At 42.8% G+C, this 21336-nt stretch overlaps 1 protein-coding gene across 2 annotated transcripts in view; it reads right to left on the bottom strand.

The window, feature by feature from the left end:
• RNF150 (ring finger protein 150) overlaps positions 1–12841 on the bottom strand; it is a 93559-nt gene extending 80718 nt beyond the window's left edge. For both annotated transcript variants that reach the window (XM_026042589.1, XM_026042590.1), the window contains exon 1: positions 12344–12841. In XM_026042589.1, the coding sequence (XP_025898374.1) occupies positions 12344–12815 (472 nt within the window). In that variant the 5' untranslated portion in view covers positions 12816–12841. The remainder of the gene's footprint in view (positions 1–12343) is intronic.
• Positions 12842–21336: the final 8495 nt, after the last annotated feature.

Genomic DNA, 21336 nt, shown 5'->3' with positions numbered 1-21336 from the left:
TCTCTTCATAGCATTGTAAAATGTAAATAGACGGAACGAGAACTTGGGAGACTCTTAATGTGATGGTGGCTAACCTAGTAGTTCAGAAATAATGATCTGAACGTCCTAAAAGCACTCTGTATGAAGAAAATACACTCCATGAAAATTCAGTTTGAAGCCCAGGGTAATCCCAACCCCCCAAAATAAGAACTATGCAGACCATAACACTGATTCAGGAGAATATTTTTCCTGTGATTTTTTWGTAAGTTTTACAGCTAATTTGTCTGTATCCTTCTTCAAAGTAGCTAGAAAAGTGATTACTACAAGTAACATCCTTCATAATAAACCCTTGGGCTATACCCAACACTTCTRCCTCTATCCATAGGCAACGTTTTGCCATAAAGCCATTTTCAACATTTAGGCCAGGTGTTCAATCTCTGATTTACTCTTACTGAAAGCTAAACATAATCTTGAAGATAGGCACTTGTGTGAACATTTTCCTAATGTGTGAAACACTCTCCAAATTACCTTTATGYAATGTAGGCATTAAAAATAATGTCTACGCTACACTTTAAAACACCTACTAGTGAGCTTTATGGCAGCAAAACCACTTAATGAAGCAAGATGTGTTTTTTAAGTATTGGTCTCATAGGCAAACAAAAGATTTTAGAACTTGTCATACTGATACACRCAAAGGGTGAGACATGATTATACTTTCCTCCCTCGTATCATTAGTGGCAAACAGTAAATTGTTTTGTATATGCACAGTAGCTCCTGCTGTGTAGGCTAAACCAAATATAGATCTGACTAGTCACAGAGCCAAAGATAACACTGCTAGTTTTATTGCAAAGCTGTTATCTTTCAACTGGGGAAAAAATATTTCTGGACGATGGACACAAAATAAATTGCCTAGAAAAGACCAACAGTACAATTGCTGTGCTGATTAATCACTGTATTGACTGAGAACTAAAGRGGAGATTCTACATGGCAGAAGTACAAGGCAATCGATAGGAGATACTCCATACAAGATATACAGTGCTCGCTTCATTATTTTTCATGAGTATAATGGCAACAAGACGTTATGTAAGTCAGTTCACAGGAATGAAACCCCTGATTATTGAAGGCAGAAGTGAAAGGTTGTGCATATTTAAAAAACAGATAATATCAAATCTTTTACCAAAAATCCTTGAACAACCAACCTGTAAAACTTTAGAAAAAAATAAGTATGTGCTCATATTTTCCCTGAAAAATAGGCTATGGACTCTGTTGTAATTTGCATCTCAATGACGTCTGGTTGGTAGATTAAGATAACAAAAAAAATAAGCCTGAGATTTAGATGGATAAAGCAAGAATGTTTGTGGAGAAAAAGCATTAAAAGCACTTTTTCCTTATGTGCTTTCTTAAGCAGGGGTTAGCAGCCAGGGGACTGGAAAGCAGAGACGAGATCCCAGGAGAATCAACCGGCACCAGAGGATCCCRGCTGCCTCAAGAGCAGCTCATACTTTCCCATACAGTTCTGCTTTCTGGTAGCTTTCTAATAATGCAGCTCCCCATTCTCAGATACCAAGAAATGAGAGGAAATTGCTAAAGGCTGCTAGAAAACTTTAAAGCCCAGCCACGAACACAAGTGAACTGAAATCCTTACCATCTCAGGGAAGCAAGAAAGGATGGGGACCAACAGAAATGAGATCACAGACAAGAAAATTTTGGAGATCTCAACAGCAGGTACTAGGAAGAAGTGGCAGCCAGTACAGAACTGAAACAGSGATGAAGATAYGTGGATTTGCCAAACAGTTTCACTAGCTCTGAGATAAAGGACAACTGTATGTCTCCCAYCTGATGACATTACTGCAGGAACATKTTACCTTAATGGCTCTTTTCCCATCAATATAACTTCAGCTTTTCAGGATCCAGGTCTAGCCACACAYGCTTCACCTAACAGCTCTTCTAGCCCGGTCTCAGGAAAGAAATGACAGTACTCTAGGCTTTTGACACAGTTAATTCATCCTCATGTGTTTGATACCGTAGCCACTTTGCATTGCACTGTATCATAATATTCCCTTGTGCTGCCATTTGACTATTCAAATACAAGTGCTGAGAGGTCCAAAGCCTTTACCTTACACAAGGTCAAACAGCAGCTTTCACAGCTAGTCCAGTGAATACTGGTTTTGTCGAGGCTTAGAGGTGGCTGTCTGCATTTGTTGCTTTTTTTTCCAGACACAAAAAAAATAGAAGTGGCTCAGAAGATATTTCTTGAACCTTTTCTTGCACCTCTCTCTTCTGTGAGGAAGAGTCACAAATGAATAACAAGCTGGCACTGGTTCAGCAGCATCACCTAGCTAAGGTCTTTCCTGACATGCTGAGCAGAGATCTTGTCTTGAAGAATAGATGCTTCAGGCCATAGGGTTCGTCTTGAGTGATGTTGATTTTGCAGAGCTGTTTTGACAGTCTCCCAAAGAGCAGAAGTGTGGCGTGATGGTTCCAGAGAAGTACAATTTCCTAAAACCACAAAGAACTACCATGATCACCATCTCTAACCTTCTTGGAAACAGACTACCACAATTCTCCTGTCAGATGTGGTAATTTGCCAGGATCTATCTTTCCAAGAGTTATCCAAGCCCTCTCACGAAATTTTATGTGGCAGTGACTCCTGTCTGGGCACCTATTTCTCTGCTTAGGACAAGCTACAAGCTTGAATTTGTCTAACTTCTACTGACAACTACTGATTCTTGTTATGTCTTTGCAAGGACAGTTTTCATCTCCTATCAAGTATCACTCCCATGTGTATCTAGACACAGCACTAAAGTCATGTCTCAAGACTGCTGTGTGTATACACACACACACACACACACACACACACACACACACACACACACACAGAACAAGGACTAAAGATGTTATACTTTATGAACTAAAGGAAGAAAACTGTTCTGACTGTCATCGGGAAGGGAAATTCAGCATTGCAAAGGGGAGTTCAATTCCTTCAAACAATATTTGTAATCCAATGCATGGGTTGATAACTGTAGAAGTGTAAATCAGAATTGTAAGATCCTGCATGGACAGGAAGAATGCTTTGTAAATCAGATTTTTTGTTGTTGATGTTGTTGAAAACTCATTTCTCTACTAAAAAAAAAACCCAACCAACCAACAAATCGCTCTCTCAAAAAAAAAAAAAAAAAAAAAAAAAAAAAAAAAAAAAAGATGAAGGAAAAAATCCTGCTCAGCTTTTCTAACACGCAGCAGGGGAAACTTCATCTTCTCGTGCACAAGCATGAAAGAGCGGGGTCTGCCTCTTGCATAAAAGCGGCGCTAATTCAGTCTCTAAGAATTCATGAAAAAGACTTCAGAGTGCTCAGCACAAGGCCGCTCCACGCAGGGCCCGTGTGCTGTGTCTCACGGGCAGCGTTCCCCTCAGAGCCAGCAGCCCCCATTGCTGCCTGCCCACTGCTCCAAGCCTGCCCCGAGCTGCACACAGCGCTCAGCGGATGCTCTTGAAACCTGGAGCCATCYGCAAAAGCAGAGCGGCACAAAGTGCATAATCCCGTCCTGCTTCCCTTTACAGTCAGCTGCGTGCACAGAGCAGTAACCTTTGGCTACTGCTGTCAACCTGATAAAGGGGAAAGGAAAGGACAAAAAATAAAATTAAAAAAAAAAACCACAGAAACTAGAAGAGATGCAAAGCAACTGCAGAACGCGTAAGCAGAGAAGGGAAGATGGCAATGGGTGGGAAGATAAAGGGAAAGATGCATCTGATCTTCAGAAAGTAAAGAAAATGTACATAAACACCGGGGGGAAAAGCTAAGCAGAAACCAATGAGAACAGAAGGAAAAAATAAAGCAATGGAGAAAAACATCAAAGACCATATCATAACAAGATTATTCATTTTTAATCCAACTGCTCCTAGATTTTCAGTGTGAAAAAAAATCAATGTAGTACTAASTAATGCAGAGGCATGGATTTCAGAGACAACGAGATAGTACTTCAGACATATGGGCACATAAAGAGCACTAAGAGATCACACAAAGAGATTACAGAATCTTGCAGATGCTGCCTTACTCGAGAAACAACACTGTCAGGTAAAACTGAGACAGTGAGAGCTTAATAAAACCTTAGAAAGGCATGAAGGGGGAAAGCACATTCTGTACAATCAGGAGCAGCACTCATGAATGAGACTGCAGCATCAGACTGTCTCATTTTAAAGATTTTTCATAGAGCCCCACATATAGAGCAAAAGATTTAAGATACTCTGTATAGAGTTTTCTGAAAGGCTAAGGTATTTATGACTTTTCATAGAAAAGGGTGAAATGGATAAGGGAGTGTTATTATTTTTAGCTAGCATCACAGAACATAAAACATTCATCCTAAAATAAAACATATATGTTAATGAAGGATGGTTGTATAGGAATTATCTATCAGGCTCTCAAGTCCAGTGTTATTAACAGCAATGTCGGACGCATTCAACAATATGACGGTGACTGTGCTAGAAGTGAATATTTTGACTGGAACAGCAAGACCAAGCAATAAATAAAGCAGCATTGTATAATGACGCTCATTTATAAAGCTGGAAGCCCAAGATTAATGCAATGCGTACTTCTCTAAAACGCATACAACGCCTGGTGAGATATCCCCACAGTGCAAAGGGAATTYCCTGTAAGGGAAGATTGGAAAAGCGAGAGGGAAACCAAAGGGCTACAACAAAAGGAAAGCCACCCAACGTACGAAACGTTCACAGGAACAATAATATCCAACATAATCAAGCCAATATTTAGGGGGAAAAAAATGATGATGTATATAGCTGAACACATCAGAAYATGGCTGGCTTGGTGGGAAAGGATCCAGAGAACTGCTTGGTTACAGAACAGGGGCCCCACTGCCCAGACTCCTGAGCAGGACTATCTCCCTGCTTGTCCCTTGCCTTGGAGGGACTCAGACTACAAACTCTGCACACCACCCAGTGCCATGTGGTGCCCTCTCACGATAAAGACTTCAAGACATTGCAGAATACATATTTATTAAAAAAAAGTATATGCTTCATTACCCATGCAGTATGAGGGAGCACTTGCCAAACTCATCCTGTGCCAAGTATCCCTGGAGAAACCATATTCCTATGCAGACACTGGAATATGCTTTTATGCATATTTCAGGAAGATACACTCCAGATACACTCCACCCAGCACCCTACAGAGCTGCAGAGTCACAATTTATGTTTCTGTGTTTTGGAACTAGAAGGATAAACATTTTTTCTTTACTTATTTTTAAAACCCTCTCCAATTTTGTTTCCAATATATATTGCAAATATATTTTAAGTTAAAATAAATGGGCTATCTTCCCAATTTACAGCATAGAATATTACACAGTGAAACATAGTTAACGTGTCAAATTTGAGATTGAAATTCTGACAGACCCTTAGGTCTAGCAGTATAACTGAGTAGCACTATGATTATGCTGTCAGAAATAAATGAACAGGCACTTTGCTTTATTGATGCTATTTAGAAGCTACTCCTGAGCAAAAAGAAATGAATAATTATTTCAAAAAAACTATTATATCTTTAAGTAGCAAGGATGTCAACATGCTAGCTTTTCATATTTCAATATAAGGGAGCAATAAAACAAACTAGTTAAGCTATTCATCATCTCTTTCAGAACTCGGTTCAGAGTTCTAAGGGTTAACTCAAATGACTTRCTGTAGAGAAGCCAAAATATAAATAATGCCCATACTAAGCCACTCTTGTAAACAGCTGCATAATGTTGCTGTCTTTCAGGCAAACCAACCCTTATAATCTTTCTCCATCTACGAGAGCTGCTGTGAGAAGAGCACACATGCTCTTTTGTTGTTTCCACAYATTGTTTCTACATATCCATGTAGCATTTTGAATCCAAACCTAGTGTTTCCACCAGACCTGTAAGCTCACCTAAATCAGCGATTTACAACGCAACCTGTCTGGAGAACTACTTCTAAAGTGSCCACGGAAGATGTCTAAGAGAAGTAATCCCAGCTGATGGCTTAAGTTCATAGAAATTTTGTTTTCAAAAGCGTAGGCTTATAAAGACTGGGAACTGTAGATATAAAGCTGGTAGATTTAATACAGTAATAAATTTTGAAAGTTCAAGTTTTACTTAAGCAGTATAGGTTTTTCTTCTGCAGAAAAGCTGCAGCTTTTAATAGCTTTATCTTGTGAAATATTCTATTTAAATGCATTTATAAACAAGCAGGATGCTCTAGGGAGTCCTTGACTCCTCTTCATCCAGACTCTGTGACTTGTCCAACTGTGCTGGAACCAAAACACAGCTCATCCCTCTAGATTTCCTTCCTGGAGCAACCTAACACTACCGACAAAAAAGACAGAACTGGGTGACATCTCACTGTGGAATCAAGACACTGAAGAGTAGGCCTGTTTGGACACAGTTAGCTGCAAAATATTTCATTTCCTCTTTCTACATGCAGTTGCCATATACTCCCCTGAGACTGCTTGGTACAACAGTTAAAGTCAGCTTTAAAGCTTACTTTATAGCAGCCATCCTGCTGCTGGGATGGCTTTGTGGAAGTTAGGGCAATGAAATATTGCTGCAGGATACGTTACTACTGTTTAAGACTCTCCTACATTTCATATATCTTGTTTCAGCACCGTTCAGCTGCTTACATAGACTACGTTGGGCTCTGAAGCATCCCAGGATTCTTTTCTTAGCARGATGCAAAGCAAAAGCACCGTGCCAGTAGAAGATGGTAATGCTGTAGGAAGAAGCCCTGCATTACCAAGGTGAGAGATTACATGGACTTCCTAGTCTTTTCCATATCTCTTTTCCATGAGTCAATGACTGCATTGTTGCTTCTGTATCAAACAAGGCATCAAGTGGCTAGTGCTCAAATGCAACTCAAACAGCAGAAGTGGGCCTTGTCCTGAAATGAATGCTGGTTCTGTGGAGGCTGGCTATGCAGAAGTTCCTGGGAAACAGAGAGGCAGTTGGGCTATCCCTTCACAAAGATCTGGCTCTTCATTAGCCTGGCTCATGCTATAAGGAAACAGAGGTCACTTGAAACTCAGTCATCTCACATGATAACGTACCATGAGTTCCACCAAACAAGACAAAATAACGGGCTCTTTTAGTCTTCCCCTACATGAGGAAAGTAGGATGTGTCCCTTTCTCTTATCAGGAAAAGACACCCTTGAAAAGCCAGCACAGAGGTTACTGTAGGCTTCTCTCCTCTTCTGCTCAAGAAGTCCCTGTGCTCTGTGACAGACCATGAGGCAGAGTCCAGCACAGAAGCATATCTGCATGAACGTGTGAGTTACATCAGAGTCAAAACAAGAGCAACAGACTGCCAAAAGACCAGAATATAACSCAAGCTTCCAGGTACCACCATAAAGTCATAATACCAGCAGGACTAGAAGAAACAGCGACGAACCATCACTGTATCAAGAGTAAACCATCCCCCCAAGGACAGCATTGCATCAAAAAAAGGAGCCCTGCATTAACAGCCAGCCATTGGTTTGGAATTGCTGCTGATAAAGATCCACATCTGAGCAAGATTTTCCTCTTGCTGCGTCACATTTTCTGCAGAGCTGAAGAGAGCACTCATATGAATAACGCTGCGAGCCAGTGCTGCAGATAGCCCAGGAGAATGCAGGAACCCAGCTGCTTTGCAATCAGCAAGTCAAGTTTGGAAGATCAATACAACCACCAATGAACCAAGAGTCAGCCGCTTTGTAGGGCAACCTCCATCTCACAACTCAATCCAAAGCCCAACGGACTCACTGTCTGCCCATTGACTACAACGGGCTTTGGAGGAGACACCCAAGCCATTCAAGTAAGATTAAAAGGGTAGGCAAGATTTAACACAGCAAGAAGTGTATCTTTGTAATGGCACAAGTCAGTCAGCATTAAAGTGGCTGTCCAATGTAGGAAAAGAAACAAAGAATTTCTGTTGTTCTAGTTACTAGAACCACAGTTATCCTTTTTAACACATTTGAAGCTAAAACAGCTATCGATATCACAAAGTTACCTCATTGTTTGGCAGAAAAGAACTTGGCTGCAATAGGGAAGCCCAGCCCTGCACCACTAGCAGAACTGCCAGGCTACCATGTGGCTCACTAGTCAGCTTGGAGGGACAGCTTGTCAGCACACAGGTGGCTCTAGCCAGCTACAAATCCCCAGCTTCGATAAACGTGAGAAGCTGGAGTTTCAAAAAGTGCTGGCAGCCAGGCCTCCATCATGAATGCAGGACTCCTCCAAGTTCGTAAGGATGGCAATGTACCTTAGCCTGTTCTCACTTCATGGTGGAAAAGGCTCAGGGATGTGCTGATCTGTACTTCCATCCCCTGTGGAGTTGGTTGCTATTAGGAATGAGTCCTGGGAGCCTAGAACAGAGTTACTGCAGGCTCTCACTGCTTGAAATTTCCAAACTTTGATTAATTCACACTTATCCACACCTTCATGACCTGAACCAAGGAATAGAAATCTGAGCTCCAGGGAAGCAGCTGTGGCATGGATCATGGCTGGCCACATCCAAAGTAAGCATTTACGTATGTATATATSTATGTACATAAAGGACTGCACCTGGCTTTCTGGTGGAGCGCCCACGGCCCTCTTCCTATGACCAAGTGCATGCTGATGAGGGAGAGGAGCAGCTACAGCCACTTTGGACCACCTTGGAGAATTATGTCTCAAAGAAGAGAGCACAGTTCCCAGTTACTACCAGTGTGTACAAGCCATTACAAAAACACTCTGCRGCATCCGCCTCTCATAGCCTCTCATTAGGCTGTCATACATGCAGCACGTGACTCAAAATTGATGATGGAAAGCACTGTAAATGTAGAATGTAGCACAGTGTAAAACTGCCTGACTTGCATCTGCCTCTGGTCCAAAATACTTAGGATGCAATTTACTCTGCATATGTATTGTGACATGCTCCGATGCACCCCAGAATTCAAACTGAATGTCCCAAACCACATTGATTACTAAGAATTTGTTTTATGCATACACATGAATCATGCATGTGAACATAAACATTATGTCAGTGTATAAAATCAGTTTACATCCCTCCCTAGCCTCACGCACTTACCTTAGGCGCCCAAGGTAGCAGCGGTCTCCCTACGTTCCCTGAATAGTTAACGAAAGCTGGAGAGAGGGGAGCTCTCACCTTGAGCCGGCTTCGGGAAGGCCCGCCAGCTCTCTCCATAGTATGCAGAGGGAGCGTGAGAGCATTTGCTAAGGCAGGCAGTGAAAGCACTTCCAATAATACTAAGTTATTAAAGGTAGACACAGCAGTCTTTTCAAACTTAAATAACAGACAGTTTGTTCTGAGTAACAAAGAAATGCCCTGAATGACGTTACGGATTATCRTCCTGGAGGAGAGAGAATATTCTCCCTTTTATTAGAGAACTTTTCTATTAGAAAAGTTGATTTGGGAGAAACAAACAAACAAAAAGATGAATTCTAAGCACTTTGTTCCTCCACTGGTTAAAACCTACTTAGACAGAAAGCAAACACGGTTGGACCCAGAGCTGCTACTCCTAAACTTGCAGCTCAAGCCAATAAAAATAGTGATTCACAGAGGCTGTGGCAGACGATGCAAATGCCAAGCGTCTCCCAGCTCTAGGACCAAAGACTTCTGACTCCACGAACACAGACGTCACAACTCTTATCTCATCCTTCTAGATGTGTGAGCAATGACCTAAGAACAGGGTCCCTGAAAGAAAAGATTGAAAATACTGTGATCAAACCGGTTCAAATCTAACACCTGCTCTGTTCTGTCTACTGTACTAGATATAAGTTCTGGAAAGTTGCATGTTAAATTTTCCATAACAAGCTTTAATAAAACACCACCCTTTTTGGAGTGGGGAAGGGGTGAGAGAAAGGAAGGTCTATTAACCCTCTTCTAAAGGTAATACTATCTTGCTACAGTTTCTTATAGATTTTAAGATCAGAAGGCATCATTACAGCAAAGGGCTGATTCACACACACTGTAGCTGAGAAGAGGCAACTTGATTGYATATACAGCTGTGGAGCAAAGAGGTTTTGGCAAAAGAAAGAGCTTTGGGGAGAAAGCAGGAGGCCAGGGTAAAGGGATATAAAATAACAGGGTAACCTGACCAGGAGAAGGAATGAAGCACAGGGGAAGAGGTGAAGAAGTCAGAGGGAGGTGAGAGCAGCAGTGAAAGAAGAATAAAGAAAAAGGAGGAAAAATGATGAGAGCAAAGGCAAGAAAGCAAAATATACAGAACAAGGCAGAAGCCAATTACGCAAGAGAAAACTATTTTCTATAAGGAAGGAGCTTACGCTTAGATATGAAATCACACAAAAAAATCTGAAAAAATAAGTAACATCATATTTAAATTGCCTTTTTAGGTCACATGTCAATCCTCTTCCCTCCCCCTTGCCCAGAGTTTTCCAGGGATGGAATTTTCTGCTTCCCACTACAGGCTTTGGCGTGGGCAGAGGCATCGCAGATGCTGCTGAACTCAGAAGCCGAGAACCTGATTCATTCTTCCCTCGAATCTGGTGCTATCATTTGCACTGGGACTGAGCGAACGTCATAAGCTGCAAGTCGGAGAGAGAGAGAGAGATTTTTCCCGGCTTGTGCACTAAATCCAACTCTGGACCTCTGCCTCTTCATCAAATTGTTTTTTAAAAAACATTTTTCCTTCTTCTGCAGCAGACTTAGCTCTACCACTCCTCTGTATTTTGACTGCATGCAGGGCGTAAGTTTTCTCCCTAAGGTAAGAGCAAGAATCATTTTTCAACTTCACAGAACAAAATCCTTTTCCTTAAAATGAATGCAATCAGTCAGGAAACCCTTTGCTGATCACACTCAGCAAGTCTGCATTATCATCTGCAAGCTTCCTTACATTTCAACCTACGGTACGGGTACCACTTGACTGCTGTTCAAGTATTCAAAAGGAATTCTCAAAATAAGCCATAATGAGTCAGATGACATAAAAGAAGCTATTCCCACCATAAGTAATGTGGTACTCATATTTTTGAAAGCTGAGGCCACTTTGAGTAAGAAAAATTCCTTGCTTACTTCATCTTGGACTTTTAAACAAACAAAAGCTCTAACATTTTAAAAGGTTAGACACATTTTTACTCCCACTGTTTCTTAATAAAACACCATTTGTGTGGGAAAACAGCTTAGTGCATACTTTAAAAACAGGCAAACGAGTAATTGATCCAACATGCTGGCGGTTTTCAAGAAACTTACCAGGCAAGAGCAAGTGATGCAGCTCGAGTTCTGGAACAGCTTGACTTTAGGGGTGCCTAAGCATACCGTGCTTGCTCACTCCTGCCACTGCTTATTAAAAAAGCTGTGACACTTAGAGCAACAAGAACTATAATCTCAACAGCTACTGAACTACATGCACATTACAAAGCACAGTTTTAAGAAACCAGGCAGTCAGGAGTTTTTTGTCTTACAAAATRCATGGAAAAATACTAAAAATAAATAAATCGCCATCCTCTACTGATCCCAGCAATAGAACATGAATTTGGCCAAACAGTTAATCTCTTAAGAGGCTGCAGGCAGGAGGATCCAAAAGCATTACTTTGCATCAGACATGCTACAGCATTTGTATGGCAACCAAGTCTTTCTCAGGACATTCATTCTAGTTATTTTGCAGYGGACTTGACAATGTTATTAGAGTAATATCCATCCTCTTTTGCAACCTTTCCATGTTTCAATTTACCCTCAACTCTGCTAAATTTCAATTGGCATGAAACAGCTGGGCACAATTAGCTACTGGACACAAACCAGGCAGTGATTTCACAATTGGTGGCTTTTAGTCTCCATGGAATAGGCTGGAGGCACACAAGACCAATGACCCCTGCCAGAAAGCTCTGCCCCTAAAAATAAAGCCGGCGATCTGTTTCTGAAACAACATTATTTTCAGACAGGATGCTGCTACAGCAGCGGTGGGTTGGTTGGGGGCACAGCCGGGGACAGGGTCCTTTCCAACACCTGGCCATCGGTGCGGTCCAGGCGGACGCCAAGCACCCATGTGGGGAGACGGGATCCCCTCTTTGGCAACACGGCCCGTGTCCACACCACATCAGACCCTTGGCATTCCCTCTTGGCTCCGTGGCGTMCACACAGCCACGGGGAAGCAGGAGTGGGCTCTGTGTTCCCTGTTTTATCGCGCCTCCCTCCACAACAACCATACAACACCCACCCAGCATAAACACGGTGCCTCTCCTCTCCCAAGGTCTCACTCTCACCCATCCCATAGGGCACCTGCTGGAGGATCCCTGGGGCCKCCCCACGCCTTGGCGCGTTCCCAAGCCCACAGCTCCAAACTTTCCCATGTGCGTGCCCACACCAGGGACCCCGCCGGCGGCGTCGCGAGCGGGCGTCGAGCGYGGCGGCGCTCACCGGCGTGCGGCATGGTGATGGTCTCGTTGGCGTTGCTGGAGCCCACGTTGTAGATGACCACGGCGGAGGCGTTCTGCGCGGCGGCGTGGCGGATCTTGTCGCGGTAGGTGCAGTTGCCGCGCGGGATGAGGGCCACCCAGCTCTTGCCGGGCGCGGGCGCGTTGAAGCGCGTGGCCGGGTCGCACGCGAAGCGGTCGGCGGGCGAGGCGGACAGGGCCACCTGCCCGCGGGCGTCCTGCTTGGGCGACTGCTCGCCGTAGCGGCCGCACTCGCTCTTCTCGCTGCGCAGCTCGGCGCCGCCGCCCGCCGCCGCGGGCTCGGCGTAGGTGATGTTCACGAAGGCCGTGTACCACTCCTCCTTCTCGGCCACCGTGAAGTCCAGGCACAGCAGATGCACGAAACAAAAGGACAGCAGCCATGTTGAGAGGGCCAGGCTGCGGCACGCCTGGATCACAGACATTGCCATCTTCATGTGCCGCCCGCGCCGCGATTCGCCTTCCGCGCCGAGCCGCGCCGCTGCGAGCCGAGCCGAGCCGAGCCAGCCCCCCGGCCGGCCGGCCCGCCCCCGCCCCCGCCGGCCTGCGCCGTGCGCGCCCGCGTGCGAGGCTGCGGCCGCCGGCTGCGGGCGGGCAGGAAGGGGGCCGGGGAGGGGGGAGCCCTCCCCTCCGCAGCCCTAATTCATCTCGGGGCCGTGGCGCTTCCTGGGGCCGTCCCCGCCCCGGCCCGGCCCCGCTCCCCTCCCTCCCTCGCGCTGCCCGCACAGCTGCCGCCGCCGCCAGCCCGAGCAGGAGCAGCGGGGGGGGGGGAATCTCCCCGCGCACAGGCGCGCGCTCCCGCGGGGGCGCCGTGCGCGGGCGGGCGGGCGGCGCCGCAGCGGCACCTGCCGGCGGCGCGCGCGGCGCGGAGGGGCGGGGCGAGCCCCGCGGCGGCCGTTGGCGCTGGGGCAACGGTCGCCGCCCCGCGGGGAGGAGGCCCCTCGAGAAGCCCCCTGCTGCTCGGCGCTCTGTATTCAAACACGCCGCAGGGTGCTGGTTTATCCCTCATCTCGCCCCACGCCGCTTCCCCGACTGCCGTAGGACAAACTACAACACGCACAGACACAGGCTTGGGCTCTCCTTGGCGCTCCCTGCCATCTGCCACCTACCCCTCTGCTGACACGGGCCTGACTGGAGACCAATTGCTCCTAAAACGGAGCTCTCGGACCGTCCCGAGGACATTTCCCTTGTTACTGTGAACACGGGTGTTAAAAGGCAGTTATACCCTACAGCGTAAAAGGGAAAGTGCTTGTTAAATACATTTTGTGATGGCTACGGGCTTTGAAATACAAAGCAAATTACTTTCTTATTTATACCGCAATGAGCTGAGCTGATGAGTGCATTCACCAAGGGCAGGTGGGCTACTGACTAATGCTCCCTGGGAAACCTCCACAAAAGGACAGAGCACATCCCTGGAAGCACTGAAATGCCAAGGGCAGGTGCAAAAAAAAAGCTTAATTTTGCCTCAGGGAAAGGYAGGGGGATGTCGTTGTATCAGACATTCAGAGTTATGTGCTTGGCCAAAACTTAAATGCTTCCTACCAATACACAACAAGATCAAAACACCTAGATACTATATTTATCTCTTCTAAACAAGCGAGTAGCAAAAAATTCACCTTTTCACTTTTACTACGCTCTGTAACAGATGGCTATCTCTAACAGTGTCCATTTTAGCTACCTCATGATTAAAATCTCCTGCTAAAAGCACCACTCCCTTTGATTTACACAAGATGCGCAAATATCTCACTAGTGGCAATATTTGCTGGTTCCTAGTTTATAGTTGCAGTTGAGCTGAGCAAACAGAGCACACCTCTAACCATATTTTACATACACACACGTGCTGGGTTATTTCCTCAAAGTTGAAGAAAAAAAAAAAGTGAAATTGGGAGAAAAATGAACAAATCTGTGAATAGAAGGGGAGAAGGAAAATACAAAAGCTCACTCCCCCCAAAAAAGAAATTATTCTAGCAAGTGGACAACTCTGGTTTGAAAGCCCATTCCTGAAGAAGTAAAATCAGCAATTAAGGGAAAAAAAGTCATTAGGTAGAATAAATGTAGAGAAAAGAAAGTAGATGGAAATCAATATTAATTAGGAAGTGTTGAGACTTCATAAAGGAAGCAAAAGGCATTAGGGAAAAATCTACTGCTGGCAGGGCTAAGGCAATAAAGCTTTTGTATATTTGGAAGAGTACTAAATATTATTACAGGGTAAGGCAGAAAGGTGTAAACATTCAATAAATATTTTTTACTTTATAAAGATGATATGTTTACCAACTCATAAAACAGATATTAAGCGATATCTGCTACGAACATATAAACTCCATCAAAACCTGTAAAAATCCACAAATAATTCCCAAAGAATTGGCTGAGGGTGAATAATCACTGTCTGACACCACTTCAAATGAATCTTGGCATAACAAGGACATTTTGAAAGACTGAAGGAGTGTTTCATAAGACCCAGAAAACAGAAGTATGGTGACTAATATGGTGACTAGTTATAGGACAGTTAGCCTAACATTAACCAATTCCAAGAAAAACAAGGAAAAAATCAAATGTATGGCTGCCAGAAAGTTTTTTTTTTAATGGGAAATGGCCTGTTAAGTAAACATGATGATTGATACACTTGAGAGAAAATGATCAGTGTGTTTAATAAAGTCCTAGCGCCATGACTGTAATAGTGTATGGAAGGCCAGTTCTTTAATGACATATGAAATTCTTATTACGTTTGTCACACAGCAAGAACTGGGTAAGATGGGCTTAGTTAAAGTAGAATCACAGATGTATTTTAACACAGCTTAGTGCAAAAACATGACTTCAGGAGAAGAAGGGGGCCAGCCTGTCTGGAGCAGGACCTGCTTGGGGGGTCACTGCACACAGGGAAGCATATGGGGCCAGAGTGGAGAGGAACCATGTTAGACACCTAGGGGAAAAAAAAAAAAAAAGCCTCAGATGTGTAAGAATAACAAGTAGCAATAGGGAAGTGATTTTCTCTCAGTGAGACAGATACTGGAAGCTGTCCAGGTTTGGTATCTGCATTTTTAAAAGGATATTGAAAGACTGGAGAAGGTTAAGAAAGGAACCCTAAAAATAATTTGAAGTAATTCCTCTCCAGGGAGAGATTTCAAGTGCCCCATATATTCAGCTTTTCAAGAAAAGAGAAAATATGATTACACTGTGTAAGTAAGGGAGATAACAGCAGGTACTAATGGGCTCTTTAAGCTAGTGGATAAAGGCATAGCAAGAATCAAAGTTTAAACCAGATAATCCAACTCAGAGCAAAGTACTTGATTAAGCGGTCATTGTTCTGTGGAAAAGAAATCAGAATTAAGACCATCCTGGGAGATAAAAGATGACCTGATCTTATATTTCAATCAAACACAGAAGATAACATTTGGAAAACATGCTTTATTGAAGTGCAAGGTATGACACTCGGCATAGGGTAATAAAGGTCAAATTCTTCAGAAAAAATGTATAACCTAGTTGTCGCTTCTCATCTTAAAAATATCTACAAATAAAAATAACAGAATATTTTTATACTTTTGATGCCAAAACCTGAAGTACAGTTAAGAATGTCAATGGTTTAACTTACAGTCATCCATTTAGTGTAGCATTTGGTGGTGGCTCTTCCCATTTTAGTTGCTCCTGCCTCTTYCCATTTTAGTTGCTCCTGCCCACAAGAACATTTCGGGGTCTTCCTTTGCCTGCCTCCTCCTGTTCTGCACTTGGCACAGGTTCACCCCACAGACGTCAACCACAATACACTTCCTCGCAGGCCAGCAGGATGTCTGACACCACCTCCACCTTGCCTATTCTCTCTCCTTAAAAAAGTAATACAATATCCATGACTTGTGGCCCAACTGTGCTTGTTACTCATTCTGGAAACTCCTTTTACAGACTCTAGGGCCTTGAGTGGTGGGTTGTTTAGCTCATTTGCCTCTTTTAAGCTCCAGATTTGTCAATAGTTTAAGACATCACCAGGCAGCTGAACCGTTGCAACCGAGCTCAGCGCTACCTGAGGCTGCATGGGCTCAGTTAATTTCATCATCTTCCTTTCAATGTGCCCCCCACACCATGATTACCAGTGAATGTCATTTACCATGTACTGCATAACCATGCATCTTGTTTGGTTCCTCTGACATTCCTCTAGTTTTCTCTGAATAACCAGGACAGTTCTTGCAATATTATTCGTGTTCCTTTTCTTTTTATATGTATATATGGGTATTAGTTAAGTGAAGGGGAGCAGATGGAAAGGAGTTTGTTAACATTTGAAAAAAATATTGATAACAAGAAGTGTAATATTCCTGACTGGACACCATTTAGAAAAGTTTTGCAAGGGAAGATTCTAAATTAGATGTTCTTTATATACAGTGTATTTGCAGTAACTTGGGGGGGGGGGTATTCTGGTGAGTTTTGGAGGGTATACATGCATTAATGACTTTTTTTTTTACCACCACATTTTCATGTTTCTGAAGTGAAAATAACTGTACCTGAACTGCTTTGTAGAAARGCACAAAACTGTCATATTCAAACCTGAGTATGTGAAATACGGTTGGTAATAGAAGTGACATGGGGGATTTGTAGCTCCAGATTCATGAAAACCTGAAAGTCAGAATCTGGATTTAGGGAGCAGCAGACTATGAGCAAATGACATGCTGAAGTCACTACATGACTAYTGGTGCCACGATACCTTTGCTAGATTGCCCCTTCACAACATAAAAGCCATTAGTCTATATGTTTTGGGAGTTAAAAGATAACTTGCAAAATTTAGATTATGCTGGATTGTGTGTCCACACACCAATTTTCAAATTATTTTATTGGTAATGGTTAGAAATTTCTTTAGTTAGAGTCAGTGAATCCTGTGGTGCTTCGTGGCTCTCCCATGTATCAGTCTGTCACGATGATCATGCCAAGAGATGAAAAGGCAAGGGTTTAAAGGGTAGGTTACACTGCCTATATTCTGCTGAAGTGGGGATGTACATGGATTTTAAGCATCTTAATCCAGAAGAGTAACTGGGAACTGTCTAACCTGGCATTGCAGGGTATTGAAAAAAGCTAAAGTGATATCTTACCTTTAACGGAAAAGAGGCAGGTGCTTCCAGCAAGTGACTCAGAGCCCAAGAACATGGTGCCACCTTATTGTATATAGGGCCTAGCTGCTTCCAGAGGTCAGTGACCACGTGTTGAGCTTGGCCAGGAAAAAAAGAAAACCTACAGAAACAGAAATAGAAATACGGAATACACAGTGCTTGGTAGATGCCAACTCCCATTCCTCTCTGCTCTTGGGAGCTCACGTGCCTATGTCACTTGGCAGCTCAGTCAAGCTGAGTTGCTTGATTTTGGCTGCCCCATGTAGAGGTGGGACCTGGGGTGGGGGGTGTCCAGACTCGGGGATCTGGAATTGGAGCTCACTTGTAGCCAGCCTGCAMATCTTTCCACGCTCATGGCCAGTTTAAGTGGCCATTGACTGAAACACAATCCCTCTGCAAGTGCTCAGGAAAATGAGTTGGTTTTCCTTCTCTRCCTATGAGAGTGAAACTGATTCTTGTTTACAGCAAGAAGAACAGAGGAGATAGCACAGGCCGGAAAAGTGTATAAGGCGCTGCCATCACCTCCCCCATTTGCTGCAAATACTACATTTCACATTAAAGAAAACATGTTTCTTCATTAAGAAAGTTAACTGAGCAGTGCATCTTTTCATGACCCAACTGACACTGTTAATACTTCCTATTTCATTCATCTTCCTATTCGTATGTTAATAGTTATACTGTCTATGACTGATTTGTTACAGAATCCTGCCTTCAACTTGAATAGTGTTTGATTCTTCTGTAAAATCACATGATTAATCRTAGTTGTTATGGCTTTCATTTACCTAGGTCTATTTAATACTGTTGATAATGCTCTAATGAGGTCAACAGAGTAAAGTTCCAGAAAAAAAAATCTGCATCCCAGCCAATACAAACTCCTCAGTGAAGCTATGGGAAAGGTTCAGTAAAATTTATAGGGAAAGTGACATTTTCATTAAAAAAAAAATGAGAAGAGTTGAAAGGAGCTTTATCTTGTTTGATTTTATTAAACCGAAACTTTGTTTTCCAAGTGAGATGGTGCTCCTCATGTCCTAAAGGCAAAATTGCCTTGTCTTATCACATTTATTTACCATCTGCCTTTGTTACAGGGATTTTTTTTTGTAAACTGTAAGAATTCAGGAGAATGCTGCTGATGAGCATCCTTTTGCCTGTTTCCTTCTCAATTATAGCTTCTTAAAAAATGGAACATTTGAAAGAAGTGCATTTGCTTTTTGCAATTTCTTGTACCTTCCTCTTTCCTCTTGAATAGCCAGGTGGAGTGACTGGGGACAATCCTTACCTTAAGTCTGAGATAAGGTTAAATTTGTACTGCTTTGTCTGGACTAGACACTGACAGACACTGACAGGAAAGTGCAGACCTGTTGACACAAAAGTTTTCAACACACAAGTATTTAAGCTCCAAAACTATGCCAGTTCTTACTGTTTTAATCATCCTTCAGAGGAAATATTGTGATGAACCTAAAAGAAGTGCAATTTATATTACATTCTTTTTTTCAAAAATCCAGAGAATTTTAAAATTCATTATGCAAGACAATGTTAAAGGTGGAATTTGTTGCAGAAGCTGCACAAAAATGTGTGATTAGAGATGATCATCTGTGCCTAATGTTAGAGATTCCTGTGATCTGGAATGAAGAGAGTCAAGCTAAGTGCTACTTAGGTAGCTCATAACTTTTGTCGTATAATGGTAATTTTGGAAATGGAGGTTGCCAACTACATGCACTTCTCTAATTACTAAAACAAATACAGAATTCRGTCTCTACACAGAAAAACATTCACACAGATCTCACCTATATTAAAGCATATTAATGGCAGTATGTATTAAATTTTTCAAATTAATGGAAGAATGACACTTCACCCTACGTTGGCTGAAACATCTCAATGAAATCACTGCAGAAGAGAGGTAGTATTTGCATAGACAAAAGAAATACATAGCTGTAGAAAATACCATGTTCATGCACTAAGGCTGTACCACAAGTTCTGAGTGAGAGAAAGAAAAAAAGAAATGAGGATTAGAACAAATATAGGCATAGTGCTTGGCTAAAGAGAAGATAATGACACACTTCTCTAAGATGAAATGGAGTTTTTTCATGGATAACTCCTGGAACTGAACACCTTTAATAGGATCATGAATGGCCATGGTGCAAACTAGCAAAAGAAGAAAATGTTCGTGATATTCACTGATCACATCAAATCAGGTGCCGTTGGCAATAYAGAGAACAATATGTACAGAATACAGGATAACCTTACTGATCAGAATGAGACACAAAATGTGATGAAATTCAATAGTGCCTCATGCCAAGCCTTGAATTTATGGGCTAAAATATACATATTTCTCCTCTTAACTGGGAGCTCATGGGTTGGGATCATTAAGCCGCAAATTTGAAAAAGAAGTCTTAAAAAAATCTTAAATGTAGCTGTAAAGTGTATCAGATAACAGTCTCTGCAGCAGTGGGGAAATATAGATGTCCTACCAAGCCTCAAGAAAGTCCACTCAGACCTGTCTGTGTTTCGCTTAAGAGGAGTTGAAATTGTGGAAGATTCAGAAGATGAGAAGTAGAAGAGCAAAGGAATGAAAAATTAATTCTGACAGAATGCTACAAGATGGCAACAAGGCGAAGGCCAAGGGAGATACGATTGCTCTCAGTCAGGCTACCAGGAAGGCTAAATGCTGTGCAGGGAAAACAAGTCTTTCGGGTAAGGCACAATGGTGCCACACAAGGAAACACGCACAAGTCGATGGTRTATAAATCAACACAGAGAAACTAGAAGAAAGCTTTTAAACCSTAGAAATGTAAAATTTATAATTATCTGGCAGTAGAAGTAGTGAGGACTTGGTAACTGATAAGAGGGAGTTACTAAGCAATTGCTATTGCAACAACAGGGTTTGGAGTGGACAAATCTCCTGTGGCTCTGTTCCTACATACAAACTTTACTTTAACAGGTAACAGGGTATGTTTTTTTTTCCCTCTCTCCTCCCTTACCAATAGCATACATTACATTATACAGCACTCTAAATGGTGCTGTCATAGACAATTTTATAAGCTCGGTGTGCCCAGACTTCCACATGAAGAAACGCTGTATAGCTGTGGCACATCAAGCATATTTTACGATGTTATTACATACTCTCTTAAAGTTTGTTTGCTGCTCAAATCTGTGGCTAAATAGGTTCTTAGAAACAGAACCATGGTTTAGAGGGAGCCCAGTCACATGCAGATAATAAAATCCCTCTTTCAATGGTATTTTTTGCCACTGGTTTGACTTAAAATGGCATTGAATCCTAAGGTTTCCYAACACATGAAAAAGATGACCATCCAAGATTTTTCTGGCTCATTTTCTTCATTTTCCTTCCAGGGGCACTTTTGTTCAGCTCAGCCGAGGATATTCCTCAGCTTCACTGCAAGTTGGACTAGGGCCTATGAAAACATTGAACACAGACTTAACGAAAAAAGCACGCATAAATGTTATTTTAAAATCCAACAGAGCTGAAACATGTTTTATCAATTAGAGGCTATTACTACTTCTCATCCCTTTAGTACTTCAGATATAGCTTCCCTCTGAATGGCTGGCCTGAAAATTTTGCAGTGTGTTCTGGATTCAGCACTCGGGTGCAGACACTTCATCTGGAGTTTAGATAACAGCGCTAGCAGTCGAATTGCATCTTCTTAGCTCACACATTCCTAAACCAGTTATTTCTGCAATTAAAAGGACAGAGAAATGGTCCATGCAGGACAAGAACTGATGAATGATTTGCGAGTACTTCTGACAAAAAGGCAGTTCAAGGAAGTTTGCTCATCRAGCTCTAAGTCTAATCTCTGATGTGGGTTTTTGTTTGTTATATACAACTGAACGTTGTCAACTGAATTGAGACTCTCAG

This window comes from Nothoprocta perdicaria, unplaced genomic scaffold (genome assembly GCF_003342845.1).
Source record: "Nothoprocta perdicaria isolate Ctin4 unplaced genomic scaffold, notPer1 scaffold_31, whole genome shotgun sequence".
Classification (NCBI taxonomy): Eukaryota; Metazoa; Chordata; class Aves; order Tinamiformes; family Tinamidae; genus Nothoprocta; species Nothoprocta perdicaria.
Note: the sequence above shows the minus strand (reverse complement) of the source record. Positions and strands in the feature narration are given on the sequence as shown.